Here is a 19,592-nt window from a genome sequence, read left to right as displayed (position 1 = left end):
ACATAAGCACTCATTTTTGTTGGGTATGCACTTAGGAGTGGCATTTCTGAGTCTTGGGGCATACATATGCATATGCTTAGCATTTGGATGTACTATCAAAAGTTTTTCAAAGTGGTTGGACCAACTTGCACAAGCACTAGCCATGTTTGGGACTTCCAGTTGCTCCATATCCTTGCCAACCCTTAACTATTGTCAGTCCTTTTAATTTTTGTCATTCTAGTGGGGGTATATGCATTTTTATTTTATTTCCATTTTTTTGATGGTTAATAATGCTGAGGGCCTTTTCAAATTCTCAATATTCATATGGATATTCTTTTTTGTGAGGTCCATGTTTGGGGCTTTTTTCTCATTAAAAAATTTTTTTTGGGGGTGGTAAATATTTGGAGGGGATGCATAGGCTTCTCGGTACGTTCTAGATATAAGTTCTTCATGAGATACATGTGCTGCAAATATCTTCCCCTGGGTTGCAACTTGCCTGTTTACTTTTTTTTTTTTAATTACATTTATTGGGGGTTACATTGGTTAGGAAAATTATATAGGTTTCAAGTGCACAATTCTACAATACATTATCTACATAATGCACTGTGTATTCACCACCCAGCATCAGCTCTCCTTCCATTACCATATATTTGACCCCCTTTACCCTTTTCTACAATCCTCCCTCCCTCCTTACCCTCTGATAACACTAAGCTGTTGTCTGTGTCTATGAGTTTTTGCTTGTTTGTTTGTCTTATTCATTTGTTGCTTTCAGTTTTATATCCCACATATAAGTGAGAGCATATGGTTCTCGACTTTTTTGGTCTGACTTACTTCGTTTAGCATGGTAATTTTAAAATCCCTTCTTTAGACCATACCAAGTGATGGTGAGGATATGGAGACAATGGGACTACACTGATGGTGGGACATAAAATGTTCCCACACTTTGGAAAACAGTTTGGCAGTTTCTTAAAAAGCTAAGCATAACCTATCATTTCATTCAGCCATTCTGTGCCTAGGTATTTATCTAGAAATCAAAGCCTATGTCCATACAAAAGAGTTGTACATGAATTATCATAGCAGATTATTTGTTGTAGCCAATATCTATTCATAGGTGAATAGGAAAACAAATAGTGGTGTATTTATACAATGGAATTCCCCTTTGCAATAAAAAGGAATGAACTATTGATTCAAGCAACTACATGAATAAATATCAAAATTATTCTGAGTGATCGAAGCCAGATTAAAAAATCCATATTATATTATTTCCTCTAAATAAAATTTTAGAAAATACAAACTAATCTATAGTGACAGAAAGGTGTTCAGTTGTTGCCAGGGACCAGGGTGAGGAGACGTTGAGGGGCAGAAGAGATTATAAAGGTCCTTGAGAAATCTTGGGAATCTGGATATGTTCATTATCTTGATTGGGTTGATGGTTTCACTGGTGAATGTATATGTGAAAACATATCAAATTGTATGATTTAAGTTATGTGCAGTTTATTGTTTGTCAATGATTCCTCAATAAATGTGTTAAAAACTTTTCAGTAATGTAGTTATGCTACTTTCATTTATAATTTTTATAAAAATCGATATAATAATTTGTATAGTTGTTTATGGCATTTGTTAAATATATCATGGCCAAAGACAATATTTATTTTTTAATTCAGTAATTCATCCAGCAAACATTCAAAGTGCCAGACATTACAGAGAAACACAGGTAAAGTGATCTAGTGGTAGAGAACTAGCATTTATTGAGCATTGAAAGATTTCAGAGCATGTCTCCTCAAAATAACATATTACTTCAAGCTGAAGGAACTTGAGAAACAGCAGATGCGAGAAGGGTTGTCTTACCTACCCTTTTCTTTCTAAAACAGGCCACAAAATTTCCCATGAGAAAGGTGCCCTCCCTATATTAGAAGAAGCATCCTTCTCATCAGAGTGGAACTTGATGCTAAAATGGATCTGTACAAACTTACTGAAATAACCATTATCTTCCACTAGTTTTGCACCCCCCACCCCCACACACCATTTATCTCCTAGTCACTTCCCTACAACGTCCCATTGTGTTGTCAATTTTTCATAAATTGTTTATTTCTTTGTTTAAAAGGTATAAGAGCTTTCTGCTCTGGTCATTTTTTCAGGTCTTCATTCTCTTGTGAAAGCTCTCATATATCAGCAAATATTTAAACTTGTATAGTTTTGTCCTGTTAACCTGTCTTATGTCAATTTAATTCTTAGACCCAGTCAGAGACCTAACGTGGGTAGAGTGTTTTTCCTCTCTTACAGTACCTATTTTGTAATAGCTACTGTTTTTACATCCATCACTTCATTTACTTTTCACAATATAGAAGACATAACTTCTTGTATCCATTTTACAGATGGACAAATTGAGCCCAAAGATGTTAACATACAGGAAGTGGCAGGGCTGGTACTGAAATCCAGGTTTGTGTGACTCCAAAGTCATGGTACTTTTCATCAAACCACCCCGCAAAACTGACAATCACATCTAAAGAGCTCTGGGAAAATAAAATCCTTAAAACTTTCTGAGGAAGTCAGTTGAATGCTTTGCTACTGAGGCCTTATTGTTTGCGACATAATCAAGGCTCTCAAGTATTTAGAATTTTAAGGGAGTGCATTATTGATGACTCAGCGGCAAATTACATATTACCTGTCAGGCAGAAGTAATGTTTTCTTCTTCATTGCTCCTGTAGCTCTGTTTATGTGGTCAGTTTATAACTCATCTACTTCATACTTTAGTGAGTTATACTGAAGCTTGTAACTGACAATTACCGTGAGCTGGAAGTTGCCATTTGTATTTTAACAACATCTAAAATTTTAAAGCACCTACTAAGATTTGTGTGAAATCCTCTTACACAGTTAATTATTAACAACTTGACGAGTTAGATGCTATTACTCTATTACTGACAAAGAAACAGACTGCAGCATAAAAATTGTTGTAAAGTATAAAAGAAAACACTTAAGCCATATAAAATTAGCAACTATCTATTTTTGGGTACAATTTTGTCTTGGAGTTACATTAAGCAGCAATGATAGTTAAGAACAAACATTTGTTAGATACATTCAAGTACACGTATCAACTATATTTCAAGTCACTAACAAATATGAATTGAATTTGTATTATTTTTTTCTATTACAGATAATAAAACGCTGATTAAGCTTTTAATTCATTTCTAGAATTTGATATTTACGTTATGTAAAGTACCACCATTTCAAATACATAAGCTAAAACTGAAGTGTAGTTTGTTCAGTATGACGAGGTTGTTTTTTACTTAGTATCATTCACTTTGTTGTCTAAGAAATGAGGACATTTAATAGTATTAGATTTATTCATTAACAAACATTCATTACATAAGTGGCCTTAGATGTGCTATGACTAAAAAGCTATATTTAACACTCATCATGTTACACACAATTATGTATTAAATGAATGCTCAATGAGTCTTTTTTATGATGTTAATAATCATTTACATCGCCAAGGGCAGAGAGTTGTTTACTAGAGGTATCTATGCAGGACCCATATGCGTGAAACCGTAAATTACACGAAAGCGTGGTGACCTATTGTAGCCAGATTCTCAATTTAATCACATATATACATTTAAAAATAATATTTTTTCCTCTCTAAAGCTTGGGCTAATTCTTAAAAAAAAAAAAAGCATTAACAAGTTCGTTAATGCTTATTATGGGCCCAAGTAGGCCACAAAGGTGAAAGCTGGATAAGACAAGTCCCTGGCTCTTATTCAGCACACAATCAGTTTTTTCATTAGATTATCAGATATCAAATTTGGAAAACATTCTGGAACCTGGTTGTAGGTCAAGGATACCGGCTCGTAACATTTGGTCCAAATCAACAAATTGTAAGCAGTGGAATTCCTCCTCTTTAGAACTCCCGACAGCCAACCTGGAAGCAGGTGAGGTCACGCTAAAACGCAGCCCGCCTTATGCACGAGTGCGCATGCGTTCCCCGGGTGGTGCTTGACCCTGAGAGGTTGCCGTAGCGCAGTACGTAGACAAGACGTTGCGCGTGCGCAGGCGCTCAGCGCGGAGGGCTGCCGGAAGCCAAGATGGCGTATAGATGTTATCCAGGCCGCAGTTGGCGCCTTATCGGTATCTGAGCGGGTGTTTTGTAAGGGACTGTGGCGAACGCCCTCTTCGCCGCCATGGCCCGGCATCGGAATGTTCGAGGCTATAACTATGATGAAGGTAAGTGGCAGGCTTATGCCGGAATGTCAGTTTCTCTTTTCCAGCTGGGATCCTAGCTTATTGGCATCCACTTCGATTTGTGAGTTTCTCGTCAGTGGTGCCAGGCTGGAATTCAGAGGAGGCCCAGTTGGAGAAATTAATAGGACATCTGAGTGCCAGGGAATTGCGTTGTTTTATGTCATGATTTCTGAGCTCTGGGATTGTTCATTAGGGCGGGGGAGGTGCTTTACGTTGTCTTCTGGGAAGGACGTTTGGCGAGGTTGGGATCCGGTGGTATTTATGCACGTAAGCATTATCTCCTCCCCCTCATTATTTTCTCCCTGGTGGGAAACACACTTTCCTACTTTTACCTCCTCCCCCCACCCCTTCAAAAATGCCCATGAAACGTAACTTATTTGTAAAATACGGATTTATTTAATGGTTACAAGCAACTGTTTTACTGTAGCTGTGTTAAATTTACATGGTAAATCTATTGTGTTTGTTCATACATATTTAGTGCAGAACCTGGCTTGAGCTAACATTAATTTATTTTCTATGCGTTTCAACTTAAATTGGAAATTTAGGAGAGGGAAGAAAATATACATATTAAAAAGGCCGAAAGAGTCGAGTAGATAATCTTAGGTGTGTACTCAATTCTTGGTTGATAATCTCAATATAAATGCATTTGGAATGGGGGGAAAAAAAGCAGTGCTAGAAGCAAGAGGGCTTTGAAAATGACTTAACTGATTTTAAAAAATGAAATGAAAGAATGTGTATATGAATGTTCTCTAGGAGTTTAAAAGAAGTTAGAATCAGCCTCTATGTAGGGGATAATTATAGGCACCGCCTAGCATCATACAAACAAATTATAACCAAGTATGATCGAGTGCAGAAGAGGAGTAAAGATCTTTTGCTTTGTAAAATGCAGAACATGTCATGTGTTTAATATGTTGGTGGTTATTATTGGTACTCCCAGCAGATTATTGGAGAACATCAGGATGCTCTAACTGTAGTGGTGGGTAGCTAACACATTTGGAGACTGTAAGCCAGTCAGCCTGGCACATGTTAGGTTCCTGGTGTTCACTTCAGAATGGAGGCTGCTTTAAGTATTGGCAGTGGATGTAAGTATTGCATTTGGACCACAGTTACCTGAGAAGTGACTTTAGCCTGGGAGATAAAAAAGACATGAATAGGTCTAATTACTGCTTATTCATTTCTTGAATAAATATCATTTCCTCAGCCAACATTAACTGAGTGCTTATTCTTCATGGATTGAATGCTTAGAGTTTTGGAGACCGATAGTAAGATGTTTGAGGGAGTCTAAAAGGGAAGATACACAAGCAGCATATTTAGAGTATGAGATGCTACAAGAAGTACTCAAAGAGTGTCCTAGGAGCTCCGTAAGCAAGAACACTGTATTCAGAATGGGTTGGAGGAGTTTAAGTAGGATTTCTATGTGAAGGAAAGCTTCCCGGAGAAGTTCTTGGCCTCAGAAAGTGAGTGCTAAATATCTTCTCACCTTGGCAACCTCAGGTTAGGTTGTTATGTTTCTTTAGAACAATTGATGATGTCATAACCAAGCTATTCCTATAGCATAGGAGGCTCATCCCTTTTTCCTGCTTACAGAAGTTCCACTCATTTTTCAGAGTCCAGTTTATTTTTATTCCCAGTTAAGCTTTTCCTTGTACTCTTAGAATATTCATTTTAAAATTCTCAAAACTAATATAACTTCATTAGAGAGAGTTTGTGATCCAAAACCTATTGGTTCCTCTAACTCTCACTTTGTTCTTCTTTGTAATTTGGATAGCACTTTACATGATTGCCTTAGCTACTAATTTAAAAGTGCCACGAAGGCAAAACCCATACTTTATATTTACTCTAGTGGCTGCCATGATGCTTACGTGCAGTAAATACTCCCAAAATTTTGTTGAGGTCAAGAACCACTGTACAAAAATACAAGGAAAGAATTCTCTTTATCTTTTTATTTAATTACTTATTTTTTAAAATTTTATTGGGGAACAGCCATGATCATCAGTTACACATTGTGTTCATGCAATGGCATAGTTGACTCCCTTTTAAGGAGGGCTCACAGTCGCCCATGCGGGGATCGAACCGGCAACCCTAGTGTTATCAGCACGACACTCCAGTCACCCCTCTTTATCTTTTTATATTGTGGTACTTTTAGGGTCAATTTCAGTATTGAAAAACTGACCTAGTAAAAAAGATTCTTTTTGTCTTTTATATCTAAAAATACATTTTTGTGCATGGCTTCTCATTTATTTGCTAATAAGTTGTTATTAGCTTGGGATTGTATCTAATTCATTGAATGTTACATGTTTTAATCCAGTAGTAGCATTTGTCTAATTCTTTGCCATAAACATTTGGTCTCAGCCTTTGAACATACTGTTCCTGCTGTATGAATACCCTCAGAAACTAGCTAACTTTCCTTTGGAATTGGTTAAATATTATATTCCTGGGATCTTTCCCTAGCCACCCGAATACCAATTCTATTTTGTTGTTCATATGTGTGTTCCTAAACAGCCCTGTATTTTTCATGTGAAACACTTGTCATATGGTTTTGTAACTGTCCGTTTCTTGTCTGTGTTCCCTGTTAGATTTTAAGTTTGTAGAGCTATGGGAATGTGCCTGTCACTCACTGTTGTACTCGAAATGTTTCTACTAGTCTCTGGCATAGTTGTTAGTATTTGTCAAATGAATAAATGCTTTATGCAGGTATATTTGTGTTCTTTGTGGGTTTTTAGTTTTAAATTGTTTGATTCATTAATTTATCGTAAAACAAGGTATTAATTTAGTGCCAAACATGTGCCAGGTAGTTGGCTTGACAGCAGGGAGTGAAACAGGTATAGTACTTCAAAGACATTCAATTGGAGGAGTTTGCTAGAAAGTAAAAATAACATTGAGGCTTGCTGCTTTTTACCCAGAGTGTTCAGGGAAGACTTCTGCAAATAAGTGACATTTGAGTAGGAATCTTAACTAAAGAAAGAAAATTTGGTTAAAGAGCATAGTCTAGTCAGTAGGAAAAAAGATCAGTTAGCCTGAGCAGAGTGACCTTAAGGGAGTTTAGGATAAGCTGGTTTTTATAAAGATTACCTAGCTGTACATGAAGGAATACTGCTTTCATGGTCTGATTGTATACCCTGTTCCGGTCAGTTGTATGAAAAATAAATGCTTTGGTTATAGAGGGCATTTGGTGAAAAAAAAATGGATGGATTTCATTTAGGATATTTGTCAACACTGGAAGTACAATTCAAGTATGTGGTCTGTGGGATTGTTACTTTTTGATCACCTGAGGTGAAATATGGGAACAACTTAATAAAACCCAGTTAGCTTAAAAACTGAAGAACCACGTATGTCTTTATAAATGTATAAATGTAGAAAGTCAGTAAATACCTACTTTGTAAACTTTTTAGAATTTTTTGGAAATGTGGACATTCTAAGTTCTTTAATTTCTATAACAATTTATTTTTATTGGAAAGAATTCAGATGCTTTCTTGTTAATAATTAAGAATATAAAAAGAACTTGTACATGACTTTACCTTGTGTGTTTTTATTTTAGATTTTGAAGATGATGATCTCTATGGCCAGTCTGTAGAGGATGATTATTGTATTTCGCCATCAACAGGTGAATTAAAAAAAAAAAGATTTTCATTATTTGAGTGCTTAACGTTTAGCAAGTATTATTACCATTCTAGGACTAGAGTGCTCCATATTATGTAACATTTAAAAAGGTAATTATATTTTAACTTTTAAAGGTGTATACAATAATTCTTTACTTGTGAATAGAATTTAAAGTTTTGAGTCCATTATTTAGCTTTAAACAATTTGAAGAAAACATCAGGTAGCTCCAAACTGCAAGTGGTTAGCAGGGCTCCACTACAGGAGCAAAGAGCAGGTTTTTATAGAGAAGATACAAAGCAAAGCAAGGAAGTTATTTGCTTGGCTTTAGCTTAAATGGTTATTATTATTTGGAGGAGCCTAGTTGGCTTTTTGGGGTTGCCTTTTGTTCTTAGTTCTGAGGCATTCACAGGATTTGACTGGCTTAGTCAAATTCCATTTGCCACCAAGGCATTAGAACCACTTCAGTCTAATGGCCCCTTGTTATGATATCTTTAACAGTAGTAATCCTTATTCAGTCCATTCCAACTCAGAATCTTTATTGAGTATCAATTAATGTGTAAGAATAAGTCTATTCTAATAAATTAATAAATTAGTGTGGTATAAGGCAGCTAGATAAAAGTCCCATTCAAACAACATGCTATACAGCTGTATGGTGGGCAAAGAAATAGTCCTGCCTGAAGGAGTCTGGGAAGGTACCTGGAAGGAGGTGGGATGGGAACTGGTAAATTTGGGAGTAGAATGGCATTTTAGTAGGGTGTTTTTTGTTTTTTTTTGTTTTTTTTTGGCTGAGCCATCCTGCCACCTGTTGGCAGCTCAGCAGCTGCTCAGCTCGGGCCGGGACTCGAACTGCTGTTGCTCAGAGCTCAAACTCTTGAGCGAGCTCTTAACCAACTGAGCCACTCAGCTGGCCCTAGAATGGCATTCTAGATACAGGAAACAACAGTGGGCTCTAAGTGAAGTGTGTTTTGGACGAGTTACACGATTAATACAGTTGCAACAGGAAAGAGGGCTAGGAAAGGAAATAAGAGCCACATTTTGGAAGGCAGGTTTTAATTTTAGGCGTGTAGTGTCAACGTATTGAAGGTTTTTGAGTAAGGGGGTAGTATTTAAGGAAAGTAACTGATGATGGGATACTAAGTGGACTACAGGTGAGATAGATGAAAGTGGGGAGGCTTGAGGCCAGTGCTTCCTAACCTTCCCTGATGATCCCGGTCAGCTGGGAGTGATTTTAAAAATCAAATTCCCTGTCCCATTCCCCGACTAGTGAATCAGTATCTCCAGGTGAAGAGGCCTAAAATGCCATGTCTTTAATGAGTGCTTCACATGATTTTTATTTTAACGTGTTTAGGAAATAATTGTAGGCAGTTTCAGGAATCAGATTTTGAAATCTTAAACTTTTATGTTTGTCAGAAGGCCTTAAATTTTAAGTCACTGTGGTTGTCCAATTTTTCTGAAAGCATTTAAATTTTCAGAAAAGAAGAGCATTTTCAATTTATCGCTTTTCACCATTGCTTTTCTCACACTCTCTTTATTATTGTATTTGTTGTCTTTGGGGCTTTTATTTCACTTAAAAGATTTGGACTTTTCCCCCCCCCCCTCTAAGTAGCTATTTTCCCTGGGGAATGTTCCTACCCTCCTCCTCTCCCCACTTCCCAGCAAATCCAGCCATTACTACTTCCAAAACAATGGCCACAATATAGGTTTCCGAGTTGGATTTGTGTGTGAGTAGGGCATGGGAAAACTCCTTAGAGAAAACAGCTCCTAGGAGATAGAGTAGAAGCTTGGATGGACATTGACAACTTTGTTTTCCCTGTCAATATTTCCTAAGTGAAAATTGTTGAGGGAGGTATCTGATTTCTTGCCTCACATAATTTGTGATTGGTCTTAGGTTTTTCCTCACAGTTCAGTGCTATGAGAGGTAGTTGAGGAAAGTATATTTGTTATTTTTAGGCTAAACTAAATAGTTTATTTCAGCCAGGAAAGTAATTTGTAAGTCATCAGGCACAAAATGGCCCAGTTTACATTTTTTAGTACTACCATATTTTATTACATCTAAGATGTCATGGATTGTAAGACATACCATCATTTTATGTACCACTTTAAAAAAAATTGTAGTCTAAGTATTACATAATGCAAAGGTGCCATGTGATTGAGACACAGTACCTCATTCTGAGATTTTAATGTGAAAAAGTGGTTATCTTAGAGTATCTATGAAGTAGGTTGTCTTTTCTGTTTAGCCATGCTGACTTTGTCATAGCAGTGTTATATTCTTGCTCAAGAGGGAGAAAAATAGGGATTTTATATATACTGGGGGTGCCAAAAAAAATGTATATAAGTGGACACTGGTCAACGTTGCTCAAGCAGTAGTTCACTGTAATCAGAAGTGTCTGGATGCTGATGGTAACCACTTTGAGCACCTCTTGTAATTGCAGAAGTCAAACGTGACTTGTGTTCATCTTTTGTTATTGGTATATATTGAGTTTTACAATTTTAATAGTTTTTTTCTTAAAATGTGTATGCATTTTTTGGCACTATATATATATAATATATGTATATATTATATATATAAACACATAATATTTGCATTCTTGTAAAACCTTGTGGTTTCAAAATTGTGTACTAAAAATAACAGAACTTCTAGGGAAAAATAGGATCATGACAGACCACTCAACCTGTAAAGTGCTAACAAAAATAGTCATCATCTAATAAAAATTCTTGCACATTTGAAAACATACGTTAACTTCCTAATAAATAGTCCAGTAAATATAAGACATTACATTTTAAAAAAATGATGAAAGCCTGATAGAAAAAGGTGTAAGAAAAAGTTAAAACTAATGAATAATATTGCAAAAGCAAAGTGCTTAGAGCCAAACAGTAAGCACACACAGAAACAGAACACGTGATCAAACTGGGCCAAGAGCTTCCTGGTGTTACATCTGGTATTATAATGCAGTTAGAATTACAGTGTAATATTCTGTGGTTGGTGTCATTAGACTTTGTACCTGCTGCTGTTATGCAATGATACAAAACACTGAGGTGTCGGGGGAGGGAGGAATTTCATAAACGAAAACAACTTGAATATTATATCCTCATCATTCCCCTATTTACCATTTGGTATGAGCTAGTTTGGTTAAGGAAATGTACATTATCGCAGAATGGATTGAATTCTCTCAACTGCTCTGTATTTCTCTTATTCACTTCTTATCTAAGATGTCTTCCACCTCTTCAGTTTTTCTGATGTTCTTACCTCCTTTATTATAACTGCCCCAGTCTTCAGTGATTACTTCATCTTCTGTGCTTCTGCAGCACTTGTTATCTGTACTAATTTGGCTTTGAAAATATGTATTACACTTCTTTGCCTTCCTTGCTAATCTATAAGACCATCATTGATTTATACTACAAATAGATAGCACTCCATGGCCTTCTGAGAATAGATGTTACACGTAAGCCATAGTAGTACCTATTATCTATATATGCATTATCTATAAACTTTGAATGCAGTTAGTTTTCCTTACTTTCATAGATAGAGCCTTCCTGAAAACATGTACAAAAGTCCAATGTGGGAATGCTAAGCAGCAGACTTATATTTACATGCTCTTCTAGAAAACTAAATAATATATGTGTTGATGTGTCTATCCTCCTTTAGTTACTCTTTACTTTTGTTCCTTCACAATTGAACACAGACTCTAGGAACTGAGTTCAGTGGGCATCCAGTTGAGGCGGAAGAGTCAACACTTGAGGCATGCGTGATACTTTTTCTCCGTTGTGTACTTGTATTTTGTATATGATACTGAGGCATACGTTGGCACTTTGATAACTTGTCTTTCCTCATTTTAATGAAATATATAATACCCAGTTACATATTGAGTGATAATACTGCCAGTACTGCATAGTAGCACAGACTGATGTCTGAAATTCAAAGTTAGGTATATAACAACAGTATACAGTGTCAGTTTATGATGGAAAATATGAGTTTTGCGGAAGCTAAGACCTATGATTTTGGTAACTCTTAGGTTCATGGAAAGTTAGCAATTCTTGGAAATTGCAAACCTAGTCTGTTTTTAGTATTTTTTTTATTATGCAAATAAGCAAGTTTGATAAAAGTTTTGAAGTATTTGTACCAAAGAAGAGAAAATTTTAAGAAAGACAGAGCAGTAGGCAAGCATGAATATTAGGAAAGACAGTTTTTTAACACTGGAGAAAGTAAGCTCGGGCATGGTTTTGGAGATAGGAGGAAAGAAGGAAGATGATTATAAGAGGCTAATGAATAGTTAGTTAAGACATTTGAGCAGAATTTGGAGTATGATATGTTTTGTCTTGAGTTTTTTTAAATCTGTTATAAAATGTGGGCAAATGGCTATAGGTAATAGGTCAGAATCCCTAATTTTTACTTTAACATTTGTAAAAAAAAAAAAGTTAATGAGAAATGTCTGTACTACAGCATTCTTCCATCTTTTCATCTTGTAGCTGCTCAGTTTATTTACTCACAGCGTGACAAACCTGTTGTTGAGCCAGTAGAAGAATATGATTATGAAGATCTGAAGGAATCCTCCAGTTCTCTTTTGAGCAACCAGCTAAGTGAAATTGATCAAGGTATAGTAAAAAGTAGTCTTATGCGTTTTTTTATCTGAAGATGATTAATAATCAATATGCCACAATTTATCAGTTTTATTGTGATTGTTCATAATAATGATTGTGGGTAATAATGGCACAAATACATCTTATATCTTTAAGGAAAATTTATATTTTATTAGGTATATTTTGTGTAGAGTGTATGAGTAACTGTTGAAAATTGGCTTTTATTTAGTAACTGGAATTATTTATTTTTATTTTTTATTGTTTATTGATTTTTTAATTGGAACAGCCATGGTCAATGGGTACACATTGCTTTCATGCTACAATGACATAGCTGACTCTTTTAGGGAGAGCGCAGCTCACAGTGGCCCATGCGGGGATCGAACCGGCAACCTTAGTGTTATCAGCACCATGCTCTAACCAACTGAGCTAACTGGTCACCCCAGTAACTGGAATTTTTGATTGAAATCTTCGTTTCACCTTCTCCTTAGGAAAGAAACTTCAGTGTCTTGTTTCCTTTTAGCAATATCTAGAGCTTATGATTAGATTACAGAAGCTTATTTCCTTACTAAAAGTTAGGTTCCATAAGTCTGGTTTCTAAAAAAAAATTTTTGAAGTCCAAAGTAATGTACAAGTGTCCTGATGGTCATATCCATGTAAATTAAGTTTCAAGATAGAACTCGTAAATGGTAATGGCTTTGGTTCTGAGTTTGCATCTTTTCAATTAATTTGAAAACAGAAAGAGGAAATGTAAGAATCAGAGCTGAACATTGAATAAATCAATAAACTATATATCTGTTGCTAACCAACCCAAGAAAAATGGAGAGAAAACACAAATATACAAAATTAGGAAGCAGAAAGGGAAATAACAGATACAGAATAAAAAACATTTATCAACTGCAAATACATTTAACAATCTGGATAAAAGTTTGTGGAGGAGCAGCTATATATAAACTCCTTAATAGTATTTGATTGTATTTTTTTTAATGTTATGAGCATTTTAATAAAACCACTGTGCTTGGTACAGAGCTATTCAATAAAGTTCTGTTGTTTAAACTATAATAGCACCTAGAATTTGAGCGTCATTTTTTCTTTAATTTTTTAAATATTAGCTTCAGGTGTACAAAACAACATGATGATTAGACATTTACACCCCTCACGATTGTATTTTTAAAGAAAGTGTTGTAGTTGTCATTGTGGGGTGAGAGGGTAGGAATTGAGTGGAAGTCTTATACTTTTGCTGCTGTGCCTCAGAATGATTAAGAAGGTATGAAATTCAGAGTTCTTTTTAAGATTGAAAGTGAATCATTCCCACCTGACATATGTAAGTAATTGCATGATAACAATAATGATTGTAGCTAACCTTTACTAAATGCTTTCCAGGTACTGTTCTAAATGTTGTTCAGATATTAACGTATTTAACATTCACAGCAACCTCATGAGATAGGCCAGCTGTCCTTTTAAAGGCAAGGGAAATGAGACACTAAGAAGTACACTGACTGAGGTGGCACTTCCTAGTAATAAGTGGCACTAGGGCAGCAGTTCTCAACTTGTGGGTCGCGAACAACCCTTTCACAGGGGTCATCTAAGACCATCGGAAAACAAAAATATATTTACATTACGATTCATAACAGTAGCAAAATTACAGTTATAGAGTAGCAACGAAAATAATTTTATGGTTGGGGGTCACCACAACATGAGGAACTGTATTAAGGGGTTGTGGCATTAGGAAGGTTGAGAACTGCTGCACTAGGGTATGAACCAAGACAGCCGGACTTCGTATCTCTACTCTCTGGATATGTAGAAAATAGTTGCTATAATTAATTAGAAGAGGCCCTGATGCTAGCTATACTAAGTATTCTGTTCCAGTTTCAGTAATTCGTTTTTGTGAAATAGGCATGGTATAATTTTCCAAGTATAGCTTATTAGCCTAAAATTAATCTAGAGCTCAAGCAAAACAGAATTGCCCAAATATTTGAGAAAATTATTTTTAATACAGCCATGCACCCCCAAATGATGGGTTATGTTCTGAGAAGTGCGTGGCTAGGTGATGTCATCAGTGTGTGACTATCATAGAGTGCGCTTGCACAGACCTAAATGGTGTGGCCTACTACACACCGAGTGTATATTGTATACCTACCTATTGCTCCTAGGCTGCAAGCCTTTGCAGTGTTTTCCTGTACAGAACAACCCAAGATTCATCAAGATGTAAATGAAATGTAGGGGTCAGCTGCCGGCATAACACGGCATACTGTTTTACAGCAAATTTTTATAGATAAAAAGAGTACACTTGAAAGTAATGATAAAAAATATAGAATAGTAAATACATAAACCAGTGTGTCGTTAGTCTTACCAAGAATTATGTACTGTACTCAGTTATGTGTGCTGTACTGTTACCCAGCTGTCAGCACAGGTTTGTTTACACCAGCACCACCACAAACACGTGAGGGATGGGTTGCTTTAGGATATTACGATGGTGATGTCACTAGGCCATAGGAACTTTTCAGCTCCATTATAACGTTATGGGACCACCATCGTATAGGCACTCCATTGTTGACCAAAATGTAGTTATGTGGTGCAAGACAAATGAAAGAAAGTGATGGAATAAGTATCAAATACTTTATTTCTATCAAAGGGAGGGTATTGCCAGTAGATTCCTGCTTGATATATAAACATATTAAAGATGATATAAGTTTTATTGTGTGAAATGGTTTCATGGAGTAGGGAGTCTGAAAATCTGAGTTCTACTCTGATTACTGCTATATAAACTCAATAGTATTTGATTATAATTTTAAAGAAAGTGTAGTTGTTGTTATGGTGTATAGTTGCATGATTTTCAGTCATGTCTTTATGGATTAGAATTTGCCTGATATATCTATTGTGCAGATTAAAAAAGATATAAAGCATTTTGAAAACTGCCAAGTGCTATACAAATAAAATTAGTATATTCATCCATTTTTATTCAGTGGCCTCCACCAGGTACTAGTATTTTAGGATCCAGGGATATAAAGCCTCTGCTTTTGTAGACTTTTCGTCATTAATGAATATTATTAGTAATTACTTTTTATAAATAATGTCCTCAGAAAATAAAAAATCTTAAAGATTTTGGATTTTCAGATTTAGTTTTTTTATTTTTAAAATGAATGTGTATTCTGTTAATCTACTGGACTTCCTTATTTCTTTGGCATTTTTATATTAGGTTATAAGAGTTATTAAGAGTGATTTTAGTTGGCTGAGGAAAACTGAAATTAGCCTAAAAGAAAACTTAAGGTATTATGGAAGTAATTTAAGAAATTTAAGAAATATACTTAGTAGTTAACTGGGTTCACTAACAAGTTAGAAATATTTTCACACCTACCCCTCCCTTTTTACACCTTTAAAATGTCATCATCATCATCATCATCATCATCATCATCATCATCATCATTGACTGAAAATAGATACTAGTGTATACAATTTACATTTTTTTCAAGCATTAGTGTTATTTAGTAGACATTTATTACAGTGTTTGCTTAATTAATGAAATTGTTCTTCTGATAGGGGAAGATAAGTATATTGTGGATAAAAATATAATCATTATAAGTTTTACCAAAGAAAAAGGAGAGCTGAACATCATAGTTTCAAATTCTTTTTTTTGGGTTTAAAGAGTGAGAGTTCTTTCATGACACCATTTAGTATAGCTTTAATTAATTGTTGTCTGTTCTAGCTCGTCTTTATTCATGCCTTGATCACATGAGGGAGGTACTTGGAGATGCTGTACCAGATGACATACTGATTGAAGCAGTTCTGAAGAACAAGTTTGATGTGCAGAAGGCTTTGGCAGTGGTTCTGGAACAAGACAAAATGCAGAATTTGAAGGTCGAGAGTGAGGGAGCAGTATCTATAGGAAAGATAACAAAAGGTATGCTTTTACTTGTTCTTTTTTAGTTTTATGGTTAATGCTTTAAAAGAGGCTTTGATTTTCTTAAGCTGTTAAGAACAATGGGGAGAAAATTTTGCAGGTTAACAATAACTTGTGAATATTATCAATTGATTTTCTAGTTGAAGTTTTAAGCTGAGCACTGTGCTCCCTTCCCTCTGTTAAAGCCTGTTTTTTTATTATTTCCCTGTTTGTTTTCATAACTAACAGGATATAGGGGAAATAAAATCAGATTATAAACAAGACAAGACACTTTTTGTTTGTTAGTTGCTTAGAGAGCTTTTTCATTATCATTGTTTTTTTAACTCTTAATGGGTCAGGAGATGGAAATTAATAACCTGACAATGTCAAAAAAATCCCTTGATGCTTGTAGTACTGATAAATGTGATTTAGTTTTATTTAAATACATAAATACCATAATTATACTACTCTTGCATTTTATAGCCAGATTTTTAATTTTTAATTTGTGGAATTTGGGGTTAAATTTGGAACTTGGTCAACATAAGATGGGAACTGAGGTATTTTTATATTAATTGGCATGAGCACTGCTAGTAGGAGCATGGTGATTTGTTAACTGGGTTGGTATTTCCTGTCAGCTGAGGACCAGAGTTTTGCTACAACAAAGTTATATGCAGTCTGCTATCATGAATAGGGTGGTTTTTATTTTCTGTTTTAAGGTTTTTTTTTGTTTTTTTTTTCTTAATTTGTGGGGGATGAACTTTTAACTGACCAGTATGAGAATGAGTCTATTATATGCTATCTATATTAATAGTTTATCAGAGATCATGATAGAAATTGTAGGGTGTTGTTTGCATGTTTTTAATACATTAAAAATGCAGAAGATGAACCAAGTTCTTTCCATTGGTTTTTTTAAACACTGAGTTTGATACAATCCTGACTGTAATTTAAATATGTTAAAACCTCACAAAATTTGTGGAACTTAGAACATTGACTAACTTGGTACTTATATTTGTATATGTCAGTGAACAAAGTATGAAGGTCACTTTAGAGGTTAAAGAAAGGTAAAATTCCTTTGTTATTATTTTTTTAGAGTGTTCAATTTTTTATTAAATAATAATCAGCTGTCACTTGATTCATACCTTAAAAGAAATATTTAGTAATTAAATGCCTCATTTCATGTTTCCTTTTGGTTGCTTTGACTGTCTTCTGCATCTGTGAACCTGTTCATCTGAAAATTAATGGCTCTTGTAAGGTAAGGAGTCTTATTCTCTTACTCTGAAGTTTCAGTTTATAATGTTCAAGGCTCTTGTCCTCAGTCCGCAAACCATTTAGATTGCAGTAGTAAACCATTTGATTTTTCTGGTCCAGTAACAAAATATGGATTCTATCATAATTCCTCAGTTGTACCAAGTCACTATTTATTCCATAAAAAAAAGAAAGTTGACAGACCTAAAAGTGAAAAGAAACTAGAATCATGTATGTTAACAAAAGAGCTGTCACTAGCTGACCTAATGGATGATATGCCAAGAGATGCTTGTAAAAATCAGACGTCAGTCGGATTATCATCCACAGATAGTCTGCAAAGTCTGCTTTCAAAGAGCCTGGATGCTCATTTGTTAAGAACTCATGCATCTGAATGTGTTTCCAGAGATGATTCTGCCTTCAAAGGAATACCAGATTTAAAAGCCTTAATGATAAAGAACACGCCACCTAATAACTCTGTGATTATTCAAAATAACTCACTGCCTGATTTGCAAAACATTCCAGTACAAAACAGCTTAGCAAGTTTAAATAATCCTCTGCTCCTAACTAGCTCATTGGAAAATGTGGCTCTTGATAATTTAAATGCTCATAAAATGACTGAAGTTGGAAATGGTTCTTCAGTTGACCAAAGTGTGAAGAATTACGTTTTAAAAAATGACAGTTTGCAGTTTTCCCAGTGTGAAGGTCCATCCCTAGCTGAACTGTTGCAGGACCACAAAGAAAACAATCCGAACCACTGCTGTACTTTATCTGATCTTTGTAACCAGTCATCTGCCAGTTTCATAGATCTAAGTTTGGGATCCTTTTCCCTGTCACAGCCAGCAAATCAGTATCAGTCTTCGACTGGAATATCAGAATTAACAGGATCTCTATCATCTTTGGCATTTCATAAAGCTTCTCCTACAAGAGACCTTGAGAATTTGTCACTTTCTGATTTGATTGCAGAAACAATTGATATAGACAACTCTCAGATTAAGAAAGATTCCCTTAAACTCAGTTTATCTGAAATGAAATCACCTGGAATAGATTCAAATATTGATCTTAGTATCCTTATAAAAACCCCAGATTTTGTTCCAAAACCTGTAGTATGCCAATCAGTTGCCCCAACACCAGGAACTAAAGTTCTAAGTTCGAAGCTAGGGAAACATTCCATTTCTGCCAAGGATAGTAAGAAAAACAGTAAAGGCTCTCTGATCAGGAAGCCACCTTCTGCTCTGTCTTGGACCAAGGCCCTTGCAGCTAGACCTTCAGCTTTTGCTTCAGCACTGTGTCTTCGTTATCCATTGAAAAGCTGCAAGCGACGCACCCTTAACCTCTACAAGACTTTTCTTTATAGCAGACAAGTTCAAGATGTAAAGGACAAAGAAATAAGTCCTCTTGTAGCAATAACACCATTTGACTTCAAATCAGCATCTCCTGATGACATTGTAAAAGCTAATCAAAAGAAAGTTTTTACTAGAGAATAGTAACAAAAGGAAAACTTGATAACTGTTGTGGAGTTTTTTATTTTAAAGTGATTTAAAGTCTTAATGGGATTACCTTATATTATGAGATTTAAGTTGTGATTTTTATATTAAAATTGTCTTAAGTCAGTTGATAACTTTAGTTGATAAGTATTTTTACACTGAAATTTCTCCTTTTACTCTTATCTTTTTTAGTGATAGCTGGCTTTATTTAAGTTGATAGCCTTTAATGGGTGTGTTTACAAGATGCATACGGAAACTTGATATTGTGAAATCAAACCTCAGATACAGTATTTTTGTTTGAAGCAGTCAACTCTTTTACAATGAGACCTTTTCTATTATAAAATATTTTTGCGCTTTGTTCTTAAATGAAACGCCACTGCTTAGGATTATTATACTGGGGGTGCCCCAAATATGTATACATATAACTTGTATTGATCTTTTGTTATATATATTGAGTATTACAAGTTTAATACAGTGTTTCCTTTTTTTTTTTTTTTAAGATTTTTATTGGGGAGTTGGGGGGATGGGAACAGCGCTGGGGAATTGGGGGAAGGGGAACAGACAAGTTGCTGTCGTTTTGTTCTTCAGTCTAG

General features: G+C 35.2%; 1 protein-coding gene across 2 annotated transcripts in view; it reads left to right on the top strand.

The window, feature by feature from the left end:
• The first annotated feature begins 3,970 nt into the window (after window positions 1-3,970).
• Window positions 3,971-19,592, top strand: part of HBS1L (HBS1 like translational GTPase) — a 79,876-nt gene continuing 64,254 nt past the window's right edge. Inside the window, exons 1-5 of one of the 2 annotated variants that reach the window (XM_019624696.1) lie at window positions 4,012-4,197; window positions 7,754-7,819; window positions 12,283-12,408; window positions 16,097-16,291; window positions 17,528-19,459. In XM_019624696.1, the coding sequence (XP_019480241.1) occupies window positions 4,155-4,197; window positions 7,754-7,819; window positions 12,283-12,408; window positions 16,097-16,291; window positions 17,528-18,999 (1,902 nt within the window). In that variant the 5' untranslated portion in view covers window positions 4,012-4,154 and the 3' untranslated portion in view covers window positions 19,000-19,459. Of the gene's footprint in view, window positions 4,198-7,753; window positions 7,820-12,282; window positions 12,409-16,096; window positions 16,292-17,527; window positions 19,460-19,592 lie in introns of those variants that run through there. The other variant, XM_019624695.1, reaches the window with a different exon arrangement.

The sequence above is a fragment of the Hipposideros armiger genome, unplaced genomic scaffold (genome assembly GCF_001890085.2).
Source record: "Hipposideros armiger isolate ML-2016 unplaced genomic scaffold, ASM189008v1 scaffold_600, whole genome shotgun sequence".
NCBI classification, from domain to species: Eukaryota; Metazoa; Chordata; class Mammalia; order Chiroptera; family Hipposideridae; genus Hipposideros; species Hipposideros armiger.
This window is presented reverse-complemented; position numbering and strand designations above follow the sequence as displayed.